Here is an 18,015-nt window from a genome sequence, read left to right as displayed (position 1 = left end):
TTAGCCACCCCGGAGCCCTGAAACTAACAAATAACCGACAAACTGCACGGAATTTGTTCAAATCAACTCCAACGACTAAATAAACCCCCGCTAACTCCAAGATAAAGCCTAATGTCAAAAATTCTGAACTTCCCCTTTAAAATAAAGACCTAACTGTTAAAATACTGTCTATTAAAATATTGTCTATAAAAGTTGTAAAGCAATAAAACAAATAATAAATATAATGAAATGAACAAGAATCCTACTACGTATTTCATAATGGGTCAAAATCATTTTTCGAGCAGATCATTTGACTAGCACCTAAGACACTAGCTTTTGCTTTGCTAAGCCAAAACTACACCTGTGGAGGCAAGATGGATATTTAGAATTACTGTAAACCTAAGCTTTCAAACGCAACCAACAACAACTGAGCTTGAACTGTTTTATATATATACAGTATTGGCCAAAGGTTTGGCGACACCTCAAAGGTGGATACTTTGAAGAATGTAGAATATAAAACCTGTTTTCAGTTATTTCACTTTTTTGGCCATTCCACATGTTCGTTCATAGTTTTGATGTATTCAGAGAGGATTTACAATAGTAGTGAAAATATGTAAAACGTAAAAATGTTTAGGTGTGTCCAAACTTTTGACTTTTGTTTGTCATCAACATGCTTTACCCCCAGCCCCAAAAAAGTAAAACTCCGCCTCTGGTTACAAACACTGACAATAAAATGTGCATAAAGGCTGGTTACAAACTGTAGAAGTGCTGGCTGTCTTGTTACCTGTAGGCTGTTTCGAGTTTTGTCGCGTTGTACTGTAATTCCAAGTGCTTCTTTGTTGATTTAGCGACCGACAGTCATTTTCAGCCAGCGTAAAGTTTGCAACGCACGGAGATATTTTTGTCATCTTTACTGGACAGAAATGTGAAGTAATGGCTGCATTTCCAGTGAGCAAAGGCATCCATTTGCGGTATATACAGTGCTGCTCAAAAGTTTGTGAACCCCCTCAACATTTTGGAATTTTCTATTATTTCAACCTGATTTCCTAATCAATCAATTCAGTAGTTTTTTTTTTGTTTTTTTAACAGTTGTGTTGTCGAGACTAAATTAAAAAGAGTTTTCATCAACTGATGTAGGTGCAAAATTGAACTGTTTGGTCACAACCAAAACCGCCATGTCTGGCGAAAAGTCAACACTGCATACCACCAAAAGAACCTTCTACCAACAGTGAAGCATGGAGGTGGGAATGTCAAGATCTGGGCTTGCTTTTCATCCTCAGGACCTGGACAACTCCACATAGTCCAGGGAATCATGAATTCTGAGGAATATTGTCAAATCCTAGAACATAACCTGACGCCATCTGTTTTGAAGTTAAAGCTTGGCAGAAGGTGGATCATGCAACATGATAATGATCCAAAGCATTCCAGCAATACAACCAAGGAATGGCTGAAAAAGAAGAAGATTCGTGTTCTGGACTGGCCCAGTCAAAGTCCTGACCTAAATCCCATTGAAATGCTGTGGCGGGACCTGAAGCGAGCAGTTCATGCCAGACGCCCATCAAACCTCTCTCAACTGACTGCGTTCTGCAAGGAAGAATGGGCAAAAATCCCCCAAAGTAGATGTGAGAGGCTGATTAGTCACTACAGAAACCGTTTGGTTGAGGTAATCTCTGCAAAAGGAGGCGCAATATCCTATTAACTGAAGGGGTTCACATACTTTTGCACACATGATATCTGAGTTTTTCTTAAATCAACCACTTTTGTTAAATAAAGAATGACAATACAACTATTTCTTTTGTTTCAGTCCATTATTTGGAATGTCAGTATTGTGGATTTGGGTATAACTTAACATTTAATAAGGTTATTTTAGTTTTTTTTACAAAAAATCTGACCATCGCTGTGGGGTTCACAAACTTTCGAGCAGCACTGTATATCCTGCCTTTCACTGTTAGCCTCGCTGCCTCGTCAGAATGCTATGTCGTTGCCCGCTGTGGCAGACAGCGCTGAGGCTCAGACAGCACTGTAATACACGTGACCTGTCCCCCCCGATGAGAAATGCTCTTCGTACATGACTACAGTATTCTTCATTCTACATAAATTATGAGGCAAAAACAAAACAGTAACGCACAGGCACTAGGGAAACTAACTTTAAACGGATTACTGGCTTGGAAAAATGAACGCGTTAGATTACTCGTTACTGAAGTTGTTGTCAGTGTGTCAGTTTATAGATATTAGGGCGCTTATTACACATATTCGTTTTGACTTTTCTTTTCTCAAATTTGAAAAAAAAAAAAAGTTTTCATTAGGACCTTATTTTTCAAATTTTGGGATTCTCTGATAATTGCTTCATGTTGCAGGTATTTAAGGGCTAAGCAACATTACTCCGTGTGACCCTCTACTTCCAATTTTCTAAAATGGCAACAATCAACAAAAAAAAGTTGACTATGACGGCCGACGCTTCAAGGATAGGTGGAAATTGGACTATTTCTTCACTAAAATACGCAACAACTGTGTCTTGCCTCATTTGCAAAGAGACAGTCACTGTTTTTAAGATTCCAATGTGAGGCAATATTACCAAACAAGACACGCTGACATGTACGACAAGATTACAGGGAAGATACGCAGCGAGAAATTAAAGCAACTTGAAGCCAGTTTAATTTCACAGCAGTAGTATTTTGCAAGAGCCCGAGAGTCGAAAGAGAACGCCGCAAAAGCTAGTGGCGAGATTGTAGAAATTATTCATTAAAAAAATAATAAAGCAAATGTGACACACTGAATGGCTTGCTAAATTTTGCTTAAATATCTTGTTCTACGTAAAGGACGTCAGCCAAGATCGGCCCCCCACATTTTCACCACGCCAAATCTGGCCCCCTTTGCAAAAGGTTTGAACACCCCTGGTTTAAAGGTTGAATTTGGTTATTATAAGGATTAACAATGTGAAAGGGAATAAAATATTTTCATTTGCAAGCCCTTAGTCCACAACTCCCCCTGGTGGTAACCATATATTACCACATGAGCAGTTTTTTCTCACACATTTTGCACTTAAAAATAATTTGCAGAAACATTGGCTACATTTAAATGCTGCAAATAACTCTAGTAAAATCATTAATCTAATACAGTCAATAAACCCAAAACCTTCCTCTCACATTTCTTTCTAACTGAAATAAATTAAACGCTACTATTTAAATTTATTTGATGCTAATTGCTGTCAATGGCAGTGAATCAGTTAATAGGGAAAACAGCAATTTACAATTTTGTACTCTGTATTCATCAAACCTGGAGTAGTTCTAGGTCAGATCCATCCTCCTGGCCTGGAACCAACTCGGTGAGCATCTCTGACAAGACTTTAATGTTGCCCCTCACTATGTCCAATTCGCTACGCAATCGAGCCACCTGTGAACAAAAACAGTACAAAAAACCCATCAATTTTAGAAAAACAGCAATTGACCAGTGTTGTTTTCGTCAACGATGACGACAACGAAAATACTTCTAAAGCGAACACTTTTTTTATGACAAGGATGAGACGATAACAAGCTAAAAATGCGTTTTGGGAGACTAAAACATAAGACTCATGCCAGTTTTTGTCTGACGAGAACGAGACAAAAATGTGTCATATTTTCCGTCACATGTTCACAATGTGTGACATTTTATGTGTAGTTAGCCCGCATCTTAGCAGTGTCTGGTTGTGTCACTCATGACATGCTGCGCTACCCCCTTCCCGACTCACCAGTGTGTCCTCTCTTGTCTCCATGAACGCTTGCACACTGTAAGGTTTGTTAACTTGGCGAGCGAGAATACGCAATGTTGCTTCAGCCTTTAAAGGTCTGTGCTGAGTGATCATCACACACTACATGTATGTCGTTAAGTTAGCGTAGTGAAGGGAATAGTACCTTTTTTCGTAGGCACCGTCTAACTGTTTGTATTACCGTATTGGCCCGAATATAAGACGGCCCTGATTATAAGACGACGCCCTATTTTTCAAGACTCAAGTTTGAAAAAAGACTTTTTGAACACCAAATTATTTTTTATACAGAAAATAATTACAGTACATCCGAAACAAATGATTATAACAATATATTTGAGAGAAAAAGCATGTTATTTTGCCTCATTCAAATTTTAATATCTGAACATTTAAACATGTAAACTAAAGTGCAATGACATTCGTAAATGAATGGCTTCTGGTTTTTAAAATGTAAATAAACCAATCTATTGTGATAAAACAACAAAATTGCAATAACTGCATTAACCATCAAAGTGAAGTCTAACTGTAACTGTAGTCTTGAAACAAATCTGAATAAGAAAAATCATTGCAAGCCCTTTGAGACGACATTGTTGTGATCCAGGGCTGTACAAATAAAATTGAATTGAATTGAATTGCAATAAAATGATGCAAAATGGTTAAACTTGAGAGTAGCTGAGATCTGTCGTGACAGATCATCGCTTCAATGATATCTGGCGCCATCTAGTGTCGTGAATGGGTATAACGTCTAGACTACGAATATAAGACGACCCCCTCTTTTTCAGTGTTATTTCAATGCAAAAAACACCATCTTTTATTCGGCGTGGCTCAGTGGTAGAGTAGTTGTCCCCCAACCCAGAGGTTGTGAGTTCGATTCTCCGCCCTGATGAACTCGTCTAAGTGTCCTTGAGCAAGATACTGAACCCCACGTTGCTCCTGGTGATGCGTCACCAGTAGGTGGATGGCGTGATAGTGTAAAGCGCTTTGAGCGCCTTGAAAGGTGGAAAAGCGCTATATAAGTATAACACCATTTACCATTACCAATACGGTACTCTATCACATCCGATATAAAAAAATAGCACTCATACCATAGTTTAAGGAAACAAGCAGAATATCAAAGATACACGATGCCTTCTTATCACGGAAGCCCAACGTATGCGTCATGAACAAGATTGACGCACCAACTCTCGCAATCAGTTCTCTTGGCGGGATGCTCTGTACCAACACAAGGAGCACCGGAGAACGCCCGATATCCAACTGATAACACGACTGACAAGACTCCAGGAGCCCTTTTGACGCTTAGGTGGCAAAATCCACAACCCTCGTTGCCCGGAAAACAGTAACTCCCGAATCCTCCTGTCCAATCCACAAACAGACAATAATCCCAAACACACCCTTCTTCCTGCCCACGGCCCGCCCTACGAGAGCCTTCAAAAGACTGAATGTTTAAATAAGCGTTGTCATTTTTTTCTCGGGAACCTTTTGTTGACTTCTGATATGGTAACCTTGGAACAAGTTTGCCTCCTCGCCTGAGTGTTTCTGTTTCGCCTTGCCGTTTTGATCGTTGTTGACCCAAATACATTGTTAAATTGTTCCCCGTGAGCCTTCTTTAAACCTTTTAAAATGGAGTCAGTACAAAGGGTTAAGACTAAAGTGAACGCGCAGAGTTTGCCCTTCTGGCCGGATTGCCGGAGTCCGGCCGGCCCGGGCTGTTGGTGCTGCTCCAGCGCGGGTCCGGCATTTCGGATGGCACGTTTCCGGCGGTCTGGCTAGAAAGTCATATTCCTTCAATAACATTCGCGTTAGAAATAGGCTAATGCTAACGGCGTGCGTCCTCAAACTCTCGGAAAGTTATTTTTACATATAGTTTTTGGCATCCAGGTGGGTATAATTAATTGAAAATACTGGAATGTACTGTTTATTTTGTTACTTTTAATGTACTGTTAGACACTACAATATATGCTTGTCTGTCAATGTTCATTCGAAATACAGTAGTTGGAAGCTTTTATTTATTTACCTATTTTTGGAGTAATTTTTTTTTTTTAATTTACAGACGACAACATTTTTAGTGAACGTCGACTAAAACTAGACAAAATTAGTCTTGGGTTTTCGTCAACAAAAACTAGACAAAGACAAACACATTTTGAGATGACTAAAATATGCCTAAGACTAATAAGTATTTTCATCCAAAAGACAGACCAAGATGAAAATTAAAAGGGCTGCCAAAAACAACACTGCAACTGAAAAAGCTGAGTTGTGTGGCACCTGTTCTGGAGTTGCTGTGATGGGTCCATGTGGAGAGACCTGCCTGGCAGGTGAGTTTGTGGCAGGTCTGGGAGATGCAGCAGTGTTTGCAGGGGCCAGGTACTTGATCATGGCGGGGTCAATTTCAGGCGTGCCCTGGGTGGAGGAATACGAGTTCACAGTATGTGAAATAATATACAGATTATCAAAGTATTTTTTTTAGGGCTGTCAAAATTATCGCGTTAACGGGCGGTAATTAATTTTTTAAATTAATCACGTTAAAATATTTGACGTAATTAACGCACATGCCCCGCTCAAACATATTAAAATGACAGCACGGTGCAATGTCCACTTGTTACTTGAGTTTTTTTGAGTTTTGTCGCCCTCTGCTCACGCTTGGGTGCTACTGATTTTATAGGCTTCAGCACCCATGGGCACTGTGTAACTATTGACATCAACAATGGCGGGCTACTAGTTTATTTTTTGATTGAAAATTTTACAAATTTTATTAAAACGAAAATTTTAAGAGGGGTTTTAATATAAAATTTCTAAAACTTGTACTAACATTTATATTTTAAGAACTACAAGTCTTTCTATCAATGGATCGCTTTAACAGAATGTTAATAATGTTAATGCCATCTTGTTGATTTATTGTTATAATAAACAAATACAGTACTTATGTACCGTATGTTTAATGTATATATCCATCTTGTGTCTTATCTTTCCATTCCAACAATAATTTACAGAAAAATATGGAATATTTCATAGATGGTTTGAATTGCGATTAATTACGATTAATTAATTTTTAAGCTGTAATTAACTCGATTAAAAATTTTAATTGTTTGACAGCCCTAATTTTTTTTCCAAATGTTGCTCTGATTTTCTTTTACCCGCTGGGGTGTGTGGATGGGGGATAGTGCATCTAAATCTGCCATGGGGAACTCCATGCCCTTCCTCTTCAGTTCCTCATAGACGTGGACCACACCAGTAAGATCAGGACTACTTCGGAAGGCATCAGCCCAAGCCTACAGCACAGGAACATGCATTATATGTGTCTTGTTAACTCAAGAATTGACAGCTCCCATAAAAATTCATGTTTTATTGGCAAAAAACACTCCATTCAAATCCAATGACACATTCAATCTAATAGCGACACTGCTCATTCCATTTAAATCGTTTACTTTTAGTTTTAGTGACTTTTAACTGAGACCCACAAAAACATAGAGGACCAACAAAAATAAAAATCCATTGCCTTCCACTGACATTTAAATAGGACTTTAAAACAAAATAAGCTTTTTGACCAATTTTAAACGTTCATACTTCACACTAATTTGTTCGCTCCTTGTGAAAAGGTTCTGGGGAAAATTCCACTTAAACAACATACATTGAATCCTAGCGAGTACATTGTTCACATTCTTAGGGTGCTTTCACACTAGACAAAAAGGACTAGGGTCCGGTTGGGGAGCTTCCTCGCAGCAAGGCTTGCAAATGAGTTGTTCATAAGGTTCAGCATTCATACTGCACCAACTGAACGTTCTGAGTAGCATCATGTAGACAAAAGGCGTACTCATTCATTGGACAAATAGAAGAGGAAATACCTCCCTGCTGAGAGGGGGTGGAGCACCAGAGCGCGGTGCTGTGACACTGGACGTAATGTAGCATAACATAGCAAGTCGCCGCTCGGCCAGCGGCGGAGTCGCTCTTTCCTGACTCAATGCAAAAGGAACTGGAGTAGTGTATATAAAAAATGCATAGAGGAAAATTAAACCACAAAAGGGAACCGGGTAGTATCCCAAGTCACACAGGCGTACAATCGCTCTCACTTTTGTGACTATTTGCACTGTCAAATTGTTGCCATTTCCAGAAGAGCAAGACTCACGTAATGGCCGCCCCGAGAGGCTTCGTCTGCCTGTGCCACTGTCACTCTCACACGATATGTTCAGCAACAGCATGCAAAACACAACCGCCACAGTAGAACGCGATTCTGGGTATAAATTGCAACTGCTTAGCGCAGCACAATAACATTTGGCCATGGCTAATCGTCTGTCATCTTGCCATTTTTGATTTTGAATAGCGTGCGCGCTGTACTTCCGCTTGCAAGGATGCTCGATGTGTACCGTCACAGCCTAAAGCATCACAGCTCCAGGCTGTGACGCTTCACATAAAGTAGCAAAAGCGGACCCCATTTTTTTGAGCGGACCAGAGGTCATTTGTTTGGTCCGAACTCGAGTTCGGATGCGCGTACACATTTACAAAATGAAGTGGACTATTTGAGAAAAGGAACTCTGGTCCTTTTACAACGGACCAAACACTGCTAGAGTGAAAGCGCCTTTTAACACACTGCAAAAAAACTGCCTATTGGCTCCCATTGAATGGCGATGCCACAAAAAAAAAAAAAAAAAAAAAAAATCCAATAAAATCCTATTTGAAACTTGAAAATCGAAGATTACACTTTTTCCTTTTTTTTACATATTACAATTGAACACTTTTCACGTTCCCACTTTTGACTAAATAGTTATTATTTTTTAATACAAAGTCACCATCACAATGAATGCACTGCCACGGATTTTCTCAAAAAACTGCATTTTCTACTATAAATTTTTTTTTGCAATATTAACTGGGGGTTGGAACGTCTTGGTACCTCATGATACAATATGATTTGCGATACAAAGCTCACGTTAATGATGATCTCACAATACGGCAATTATCGATACGTTCATTCTAGGGTATTCTACAAAACAATGAATAAACAGAAAAACAAGCTATTTTCATCCCTCTGCTGTGAGTAGGGCTGCAGCTATCGATTATTTTAGTAGACGATAAATCAATGAACTAGTTAGTTCGAATAATCGAGTAATCGGATAAGGAACATAAAAAATTAAAATACCGCATTGGCCCAAATATAAGACGGCCCTGATTATAAGACGTCCCCTTCTTTTTCAAGACTCAAGTTTGAAAAACGACTTTTTGAACACCAAATTAATTTTTATACAGAAAACAATTACAGTACATCTGAAACAAATAATTATAACGATATATTTGAGAGAAAAAGCATGTTATTTTGCCTCATTCAAATCTTAATATCTGAAGTTCTGAACATTTAAATATGTAAACTAAAGTGCAATCACATTCGTAAATGAATGGCTTCTGGTTTTTCAAATGTAAATAAACCAATCTATTGTGATAAAACAACAAAATAATGCAATAACTGCATTAACCATCAAAGTGAAGTCTAACTGTAACTGTAGTCTTGAAACAAATCTGAATAAGGAAAAACATTGCAATAAAATAATGCAAACTGGTTAAACTTGAGAGTAGCTGAGATCTGTCATGACAGAACATCGCTTCAATGATCTCTGGCGCCGCTGTGAATGGGTATAACGTCTAGACTGTGAATATAAGACGACCCCCACTTTTTCAGTCTTATTTCAATGCAAAAAACACAGTCTTATATTCGGGCCAATACGGTATCTGAGGTGAGCCTCAAACGGCATTAAAAAAAAAAATCAATAAATAAATGAGGATCTAAGTAGAACAAAAGAACAATTGGCTAACTTACATAGCAAAAGTCTTGCTGTTTAAATGCTATAAAATGCTAACTTTTTTTTTTTTTTTTTTTTTTTTTTACAATGCTCTTAAGAAATGGTTCAAACACATATTCCCACAAAAAACGTCTAAATATATCCATAAACTTAATTATGAGCTCATGTTGGTCTTAACAGGGAGCAGCTGGCTTCAGCCATGTGAAATTAGTCATGTCAAACTCACTTTTGCCACTAGAGGGCAGTGTATCCACCCAAGTCGATAAAACTAAATGCAAACCCTTTCAAAACAAAGCATTACACCACTTTAACCAAAGAATACTTGAAGCAGCAAAATTTAATTTGAATATTTTTTTCTAATCGAATTACTCGAGTTAATCGATTAATTGTTGCAGCACTAGCTATGAGTTTGTCACTAGTAGACGTCCAATCCATTTGAGTTGGGAACGTGGCAGCGAATGAACATTCGTTGGCACCCCCCCCGTCCCACTTCAAACAGATTGGACATCTATGCAGGTCAATGGCAACTAATGAATTTAATTTGGGTGCATTTCAGCCCACTTGCTGTTAATTTTTTGTCATGTTATGTGTCACTTCCTGTTGATTTTGGGGCATTTATGGGTCACTTCTCGTTTATTTTTGTGACGGGAAGTGACGCAAATGAAGAAGCAGTGACTCAAATTCAACAGAAAGTGACCTGTGGATGCCCTAAAATGAACAAAAAGTGACCTGTAAGCGCCCCAAAAATATATATCGATTCTTGGCAGGAGTATATCGATAAGCTTTTGGGGGATACAAAGTATCACGATATATCATCCTTTCGATATTTTGCCACAGCCCTAATATTAACAGTCTGTACCTGTATGAGCGACAGCACTTTATCTTGCACAATTGTTGGAGGATTCGCTTTAGGGGAGATAATTTTGACCAAAACACCATCAATGAAGTCTCTGTTGGCGACCTGCACATGAAACCTGTGGCCGCAGTTCTTCACACATGTCTCCACGACCTGCGGAGTTACATAATATGAATAAAGCAGGTGCAAAATTGAATCATTTGAATTCAAAAGTGATGTGATTCACCGTTAGCGCCAGCATGACTTCTCTGTAATTCCTGTTGCCGCTGAGTCGTTTCTTCAGCGCTCTCATGGCATCTTTGGGTCTAATTGAACACATTGACACAGAAACCTATATGAATCTTTCGCAATGATTTCCAGACATATAGAAATCTTACTGTAGAGACTTATAAGCATTTTTGAGAAAACACTGCCCCCCAAAAAATAATTTTCTCGTTATTTTGTCAGTTGGCACTTGGCACGATAACAAATGACCATTTGTCTGTCAGTGGAGGTGTGCGACTGTGACTGAGTGAAGCCATCATGTCACCATCTGGTCTTCTGTTTTTTTCCTTGAGGCGACATCGCCACTGTCCATGCGTGAAAAGTCCAGCTTGGCTCACGCTGGCCTGTTCCGGCACTGCAGATGAGACTTAATCCGCTGTAATGCACCACTTTGTGATTCGTTTAAGCTGCTCCATATTTAATTAGCATGCATTATTCCTTGCCGTTGTACAATCAACTGGACTTCATTGTCTAACTGGTGGAATATTTGTTTTTTGTGACTAGGCTTGAATAGCGAGTCTTGACAATGAGTGTTTGTAAACATGAGAAATGCAAAAACTAGGCAAACAGAAGAGCATCGGGGAGGGAAATTAAGACGGCATTTTCAACATTCTTGCTGAAACATTCAGCATCCTGATTTATCAAACTGAGGAAGTGATATTACTAGGGCTGTCAAATTTATCGCGGTAACGGGCGGTAATTAATTTTTTAAAGTAATCACGTCAAAATATTTAACGCATTTAACGCATGCGCGGAACGACTCACTCACACATTGCCGCAAACAGACTACAATGGCGCCATTTTATGTATATTGAGGGCTAAGAGGCAAAGACAAGGGAGTGGAGTGGACACAGGCGTTCATTGGGGCCGCGCTATTTATTGGCATTACCTTTGGCATCTCTTCCACAATAATCATATTTATTGTGGCGAGCTACGTGGGGAAGAACGACAGGAGATAATCTTTTTCTTAACACCCTGTATTGTACACAACACAGAGAAGATATAGCATTTGCAGCCACCACTGACAGTCATGGCTGCCCAACTTCCCATTATGCATTTGGGCAGAACAGTTAAGTCGCTACAGTATCATTTACTGAAAGCACAACAAAAATAATATTCCTATCTCTCAAAACAAAAAAAAGTTCACAAAAAGAAAAGCGCTCAATGCAAAGAGAACTGGCATTCCCAATCAAAATAGCTATGCAAAATGATACTTAGACTTTGGTCAAACTCTATTCAAACATTTCGTTTAGCTCAACAAATACACTAGATGGCAATATTTAGTCACAATATACAAACTCACATTTATCTTTTAAGGATTACAAGTCTTTCTATCTGTAGATCCCTTTCACAGAAAGAATGTTAATAATGTTAATGCGATCTTGTGGATTTATTGTTATAATAAACAAATACAGTACTTATGTACAGTATGCTGAATGTACAGTATATATCCGTCTTGTCTTATCTTTCCATTCCATCAATAATTTACAGAAAAATATGGCATATTTTAGAGATAGTTTGAATTGCGATTAATTACGATTAATTGATTTTTAAGCTGTGATTAACTCTATTAAAAATTTTAATCGTTTGACAGCCCTAGATATTACAAATTCCCACTTATGCGTGTTTGTATGAGAAGTAAATAGAGAAGGAAGTACATTCAGTGATACCTCAAAAACAAACAAAGGGCTTTTTGTAGTGCCTGTAAACTATCGTTTCAGTCAGACAGTAAAACAAAGAAAGCTCCATGACAAACTGACGTGGGCGCAACCAGCGCGAAAAGCAGAATTCTTTCCATGAATACCACACTGTCCACTTTAAACCCCCTGGTGGCTCATTTGCCCAACTCACCCTTCATCGGTCTCATTTATGATGTCACAGATCTCCATGTTGAGGGCCCAGTCGTCATTCTGGAGGCCTCCATCTGTGGCTCTCTCTGGAAGATGAAAGAGTTACCAGATTTCAATTATATTTTATGTGAAGCAAGTATAAAAAGCTCAGTTTATCCATCAGCAATGGCATTCCGAGTGTAGCAGCGCAAGCTTAGAGTCTCTTGTCGAACCCAACTTTAGCTTTGTTGCTAGGATTGCATTCTCATGGCTATGTTTGACAGACGGCAAGAATTTTACGGGGGTGGGAACTAGGGTTGTTCCGATCATGTTTTTTTGCTCCCGATCCGATCCCGATCGTTTTAGTTTGAGTATCTGCCGATCCCGATATTTCCCGATCTGATTGCTTTTTTTTTTTTTTGCTCTCGATTCAATTCCAATCATTCCCGATAATTTTTCCCGATCATATACATTTTGGCAATGCATTAAGAAAAAAATGAATAAAACTCGGACGAATATATACATTCAACATACAGTACATAAGTACTGTATTTGTTTATTATGACAATAAATCCTCAAGATGGCATTTACATTATTAACATTCTTTCTGTGAGCGGGATCCACGGATAGAAAGACTTGTAATTCTTAAAGTGCTTGTGACACGAAAAAGCATGTTTATTTCATAATACACGCGGTATTTTATGCTCCTGAATGATATGGACCGCTTGGATGTGTGTGGAAGCGATCGCTATATTTATTTAGTTTTTTGAATCCCGCGCCAGGAAAATGAGTGACTTCCGGCTTCGGTCTCGCATTGAGGAGGAGGGCGCTGTGACGTGTACGGTAGAAGACGTCCTCTTCACGCTACAGTGTACTGTTGTGTATGAGGACGAAGGATTCAGCTGATTTTGCGGATTAATACTTTTATTTTTTGCATCACGCCAGCCAAACGGCTGCAGAAAAATCATTCTGTATGCGGGAGAGGCGTCTGCGCCTTTTTGGAGTTTCAAAAGGTTCCCATTCACCGTGGATATTTACTGTGGGACCATTGGACTTACAAGGAAGTGAGTAAACATCTTGTTTTGTATTATGTCAAATACGAATACAGTGATTACAAAGTAAACACTATAAAATTCCTTTAAATAAAGGACTACTTACGTTTGATCATTGATAGGCATGTGAAAAGCTATCCTCACGCTCATTAGCAGTTAGCTGTTAGCACGTTAGCTACACAACAATTCCAGCCACCCTCCTCCAGGGAACGAACTGTAAATTGCTCTCCGCCGGGCGGTTTGCCGATCCACAAAGAAACTCGACAACCGGGTCGTCATGTCAAATAATCCAGGCTAGTTATGTGTGATTTTCCACTTCGAAGACTTTGAAACATCCCTCGGTTCGGGTTAGCATGTCGGCTAGCTGTCACTCCTTCTGGTCTGTTTACATTCTCCGAAGCCGGGGAAGGGAAATGACATATGTCCGATTTAGGTGTCATAAAATATCGTTCGGCAGGTGTGACAGTAAAGGTAAAGTCGACTGTTTTGACCATTATGGAGTAATTTTGCCATGTCGTCTTGAATAAATGGATTTTTATTATTTTATATTCCATTTAGCACAAGTTATTTGTCATGACCATGCCATTTATTTAGCAATTGGGGAAAGTACTTTGGTAAAAAGAATATCCTGTAAAAATATTGAAGTAAAGAGACAGAAACAATGACATTTTGCCGCTCTCTTCGTCTCGTTTTCCTCATTGTGAATAGTTCCCCCTCGACGGGCTGACTGGTCCTTCTCAAGCCATTTATATAGCTATTGGGGAAAAATACTTGGATAAAAAGAATATCCTGTAAAAATATTGAAGTAAAGAGACAGAAACAATGACATTTTGCCGCTCTCTTCGTCGCGTTTTCCTCATTGTGAATAGTTCCCCCTCGACGGGCTGACTGGTCCTTCTCAAGCCATTTATATAGCTATTGGGGAAAATACTTGGATAAAAAGAATATCCTGTAAAAATATTGGGAGTAGAGAGACTGAAACAATGACATTTTGCAGCTCTCTTCGTCTCGTTTTCCTCGTTCTGAACAATTCCCCCTCAATGGGCTGAATAGTAAAACCGATGAGCCTAGTCTACCGCTGACGTCATCCACCTGTTGGGGACGCTAAAGCCCTATAATTGTAGGCGTGGCTAACCGGCAGATTAAAAGACTAATTTCTCGTCATCTGTGCTTTGCTAAATTGTTGTATATGGTCGAATCGTCTCAAAATATGATTCTAATTCACATAATAATGCAATTTAAGACTTTTTTTCTGGTGTCGTATGCTCTTTAAAGGATAAATGTGACTTTGTATATTGTGACTAAATATTGCCATCTAGTGTATTTGTTGAGCTTTCAGTAAATGATACTGTAGTCATCTAACTGTTCTGCCAAAATGCATGATGGGAAGTGCAACCATGACTGTGCGTAGTGGCACCAATTGATATATCTTCTCTGCGTTGGGAAATAACATAAGGTGTTAAGAAAAAGATAAACTACTACCCTTCTTCCCCACATTGCTTCCCATGACTTTTCTAATGGTTGAGAGAGGGATTTTAAGGCTTTAGCCAACTGAAAAAAGGCTCCAAAGACTGTCAAAATTCACTCTACTCATTTTACACTGCCTTTTATCTCTCTATATAGGTAAAACGGCACCATTACAGATTGAGCGCGACAATGCGTGAGTGGGTCATGCAGCGCATGCATTAATTGCGTTAAATATTCTAACGTGATACTTTTTTTTTTTTAATTAATTACCGCCGTTATTAGGATAAATTTGATAACCCTACCTTAAACCTAAACTAAAGACTCTGGAAGAGTGAAACATATTATGTCTGTAACGTTAAATACAATTAGAAAACAATTTAATTAAAAAAATACATATATATTAAAAAAAAGGCATGGCCGATATTTTTTTGCCGATTCCGATACTTTGAAAATGACGTGATCGGCATCCCGATCGATCGGGACATCTCTAGTGGGAACCTCTTGGTACCTTACGATAACGATGATCTCACGATACGGCGATACAACCATGAGCGATACATTGGTCAGGAAATCATTCTAGGATATTCGACAAAACAACAAAACAAATAAACAGCAAAACAAGCTATTTTCATACTTTTCCTGTAAATTGGAATAAGTATCACTGGTAGACGTCAAATCCGTTTGAGCTGGGAAGGTGGCAGCGAATTAACGTTTATTAATTCGCTGCCATCCCTCCCACTTAAAATGAATTGAACGTCTATGGCGGTCAATGGCAACCAATGAGTTTAATTTGGGCGTATTTCAGGCCATTTGCTGTTGATTTTTACTCACTTCCTGTTGATTTTGGGGTAATTTAGGGGTCACTTCCTGTTGATTTTGGGCTACAGAACAGGAAATGACCCTAGAATCTCCCCAAATGAAGAGGCAATGACTCAAAAGCAAGAAAAAGTGACCTGTAAATGCCCTAAAATGAACAAAAAGTGACCTGTAACTAGGTGTGGGAACCTCTTGGTACCTCACGATACGATACAATTTGCGATACAATGCTCACAATCACCTCACGATATGGCGATACAACGGTTATTGATAAAATGGTCAGGATATCATTCTAAGATATTCTACAAAACAACTAATAAGCAGAAAAATAAGGTATTTTCATCCTTCTGCTGTAAGTTTAGTAGACGTCAAATCCATTTGAACTGGGAGGATGGCAGAAAATTACCCCCCCTCCCACCTCAAACAGGCCCCTCCCACTTGTATGGCCATCAGTGGCAGCCAATGCCAGGCAACGAGGTAATTTTGGGCCATTTCAGGTCATTACCTGTTGATTTTGAGGCATTTTATGGGTCACTTGCTGTTCTGTAACCCAAAATCAACAGGAAGTGACCTGGGAATGAAATGGCAGTGACTGAAACACAACAGGGAGTAACCTGGAAATGCCCTAAAATGAACAGAACGTCAGAATGCCCTGGTTTCGGAAGAACGAATGTTCTATTAAACATTGATACTTTTTTAAAACGTTTTATCTATTCTTGGCATGATCGTATCAATTACCTTTTAGGATGATAGATATCAAGATATATCACCATTTTGATATTTTGTCACACCTCTAGTACATATTGATTGCTGTCAAGACAATATCCTTGGTGCCAATGGATGAACTTTTTAAAGCTTTAGCACGGGTGGTTAGCCTCTATGCTAGCACACTGCTCGTTGATCTGATTGGGCAATATGGGGATTATATCATCGAAAAAGGCTCCGTCCGATTCTTGGTGCCATTACAAAACAAGTCGAAACAGATTTAAAATAATGCCTCGAGTTCATCAAGCGTGGAGATTTTACTGCAAGATTTTAAGGTAAATGGATATTTTTCTTTTTCGTGATTCTTGTCAATTTTTTTTTTTTTTTTTTAAGTGAAAGTGCTTTTGTGGTTTTATACAGGCCGTGAACACACCAGTACGACGGTGCCACTACTTGGCTGCCCTACAATAATTCGCTGCCAATCTTCTATTGTTATCCTATTAACTGGCTCATGTATTAGAAGACGTTGCAATTTTTAAAGTCAAGTTCAAACACTTAGATTAAAAGCATCACATGATTCACTGAAAGTGAAACTTGTGCAGGCAATTCAGCACACAGTAGAAAATAGGGGTGTGACAAAATATCGAAATGGTGATATATCGTGATACTTTGTATCCCAAAAGGTTATCGATATGCTCCTGCCAAGAATTGAAATACCATTTTGAAAAGGTGTCAATGTCTAAAAAAAATAAAAAATGAACCAACAAGTTGCTACCAAAATCTTCCACCATAATAGTGTCTCAGTTAACTCTAAGGCTGCATTGACGGTGCTCGACGCCCAATCCATTTAGACTGGGAACGTTCATTCATTCGAAACCAGAGCATTCACAGTCATTCTGTCCGATTTTCAAGGTATTTACAAGTCACTTGCTGTTCATTTTAGGGCATTTACAGGTCATTTTCTGTTGAGTTTGAGTGCTGTTCATTTGGGTGATTCCTGGGTCATTTCCTGTTCTGTAACTCAAAATAAACAGGAAGAGAGCCATAAAATACCCCCAAATCAACAGGAAGTAACTGAAAATGAACAGGTAAATGACCTTAGAGAGCATATGACACGAGAAAAAAAGTCTTAAATGGCATTATTATGTGAATTAGAATCATATTTTGAGACGATTCGACTATATACAACAATTTAGCAAAGCACAGATCACGCGAAATTAGTATTTTAATCTGCCAGTTAGCCACGCCTACCATTATAGGGCTTTAGCGTCCCCAACAGGTGGATGACGTCAGCGGTAGACTGGGCTCATCGGTTTTACTATTCAGCCCATTGAGGGGGAATTATTCAGAACGAGGAAAACGGGACGAAGAGAGCCGTAAAATGTCATTGTTTCAGTCTCTCTACTCCAATATTTTTACAGGATATTCTTTTTATCCAAGTATTTTTCCCCAATAGCTATAGAAATGGCTTGAGAAGGACCAGTCAGCCCGTCAAGGGGGAACTATTCACAACGAGAAAAAC

The 18,015-nt window shown here is 38.9% G+C and overlaps 1 protein-coding gene across 4 annotated transcripts in view; it reads right to left on the bottom strand.

Moving 5' to 3' along the window:
- LOC130932176 (TOM1-like protein 2) overlaps positions 1-18,015 on the bottom strand; it is a 43,543-nt gene that overhangs the window by 16,401 nt on the left and 9,127 nt on the right. For all 4 annotated transcript variants that reach the window (XM_057861641.1, XM_057861642.1, XM_057861644.1 and 1 more), the window contains 6 exons: positions 12,476-12,560; positions 10,587-10,665; positions 10,364-10,513; positions 6,853-6,987; positions 5,984-6,118; positions 3,256-3,372 (listed from right to left, as the gene is read on the bottom strand). In XM_057861641.1, coding sequence (XP_057717624.1) covers positions 3,256-3,372; positions 5,984-6,118; positions 6,853-6,987; positions 10,364-10,513; positions 10,587-10,665; positions 12,476-12,560 — 701 coding nt within the window. The remainder of the gene's footprint in view (positions 1-3,255; positions 3,373-5,983; positions 6,119-6,852; positions 6,988-10,363; positions 10,514-10,586; positions 10,666-12,475; positions 12,561-18,015) is intronic.

Source organism: Corythoichthys intestinalis, chromosome 16 (assembly GCF_030265065.1).
Source record: "Corythoichthys intestinalis isolate RoL2023-P3 chromosome 16, ASM3026506v1, whole genome shotgun sequence".
In the NCBI taxonomy this organism is placed as follows: Eukaryota; Metazoa; Chordata; class Actinopteri; order Syngnathiformes; family Syngnathidae; genus Corythoichthys; species Corythoichthys intestinalis.
This window is presented reverse-complemented; position numbering and strand designations above follow the sequence as displayed.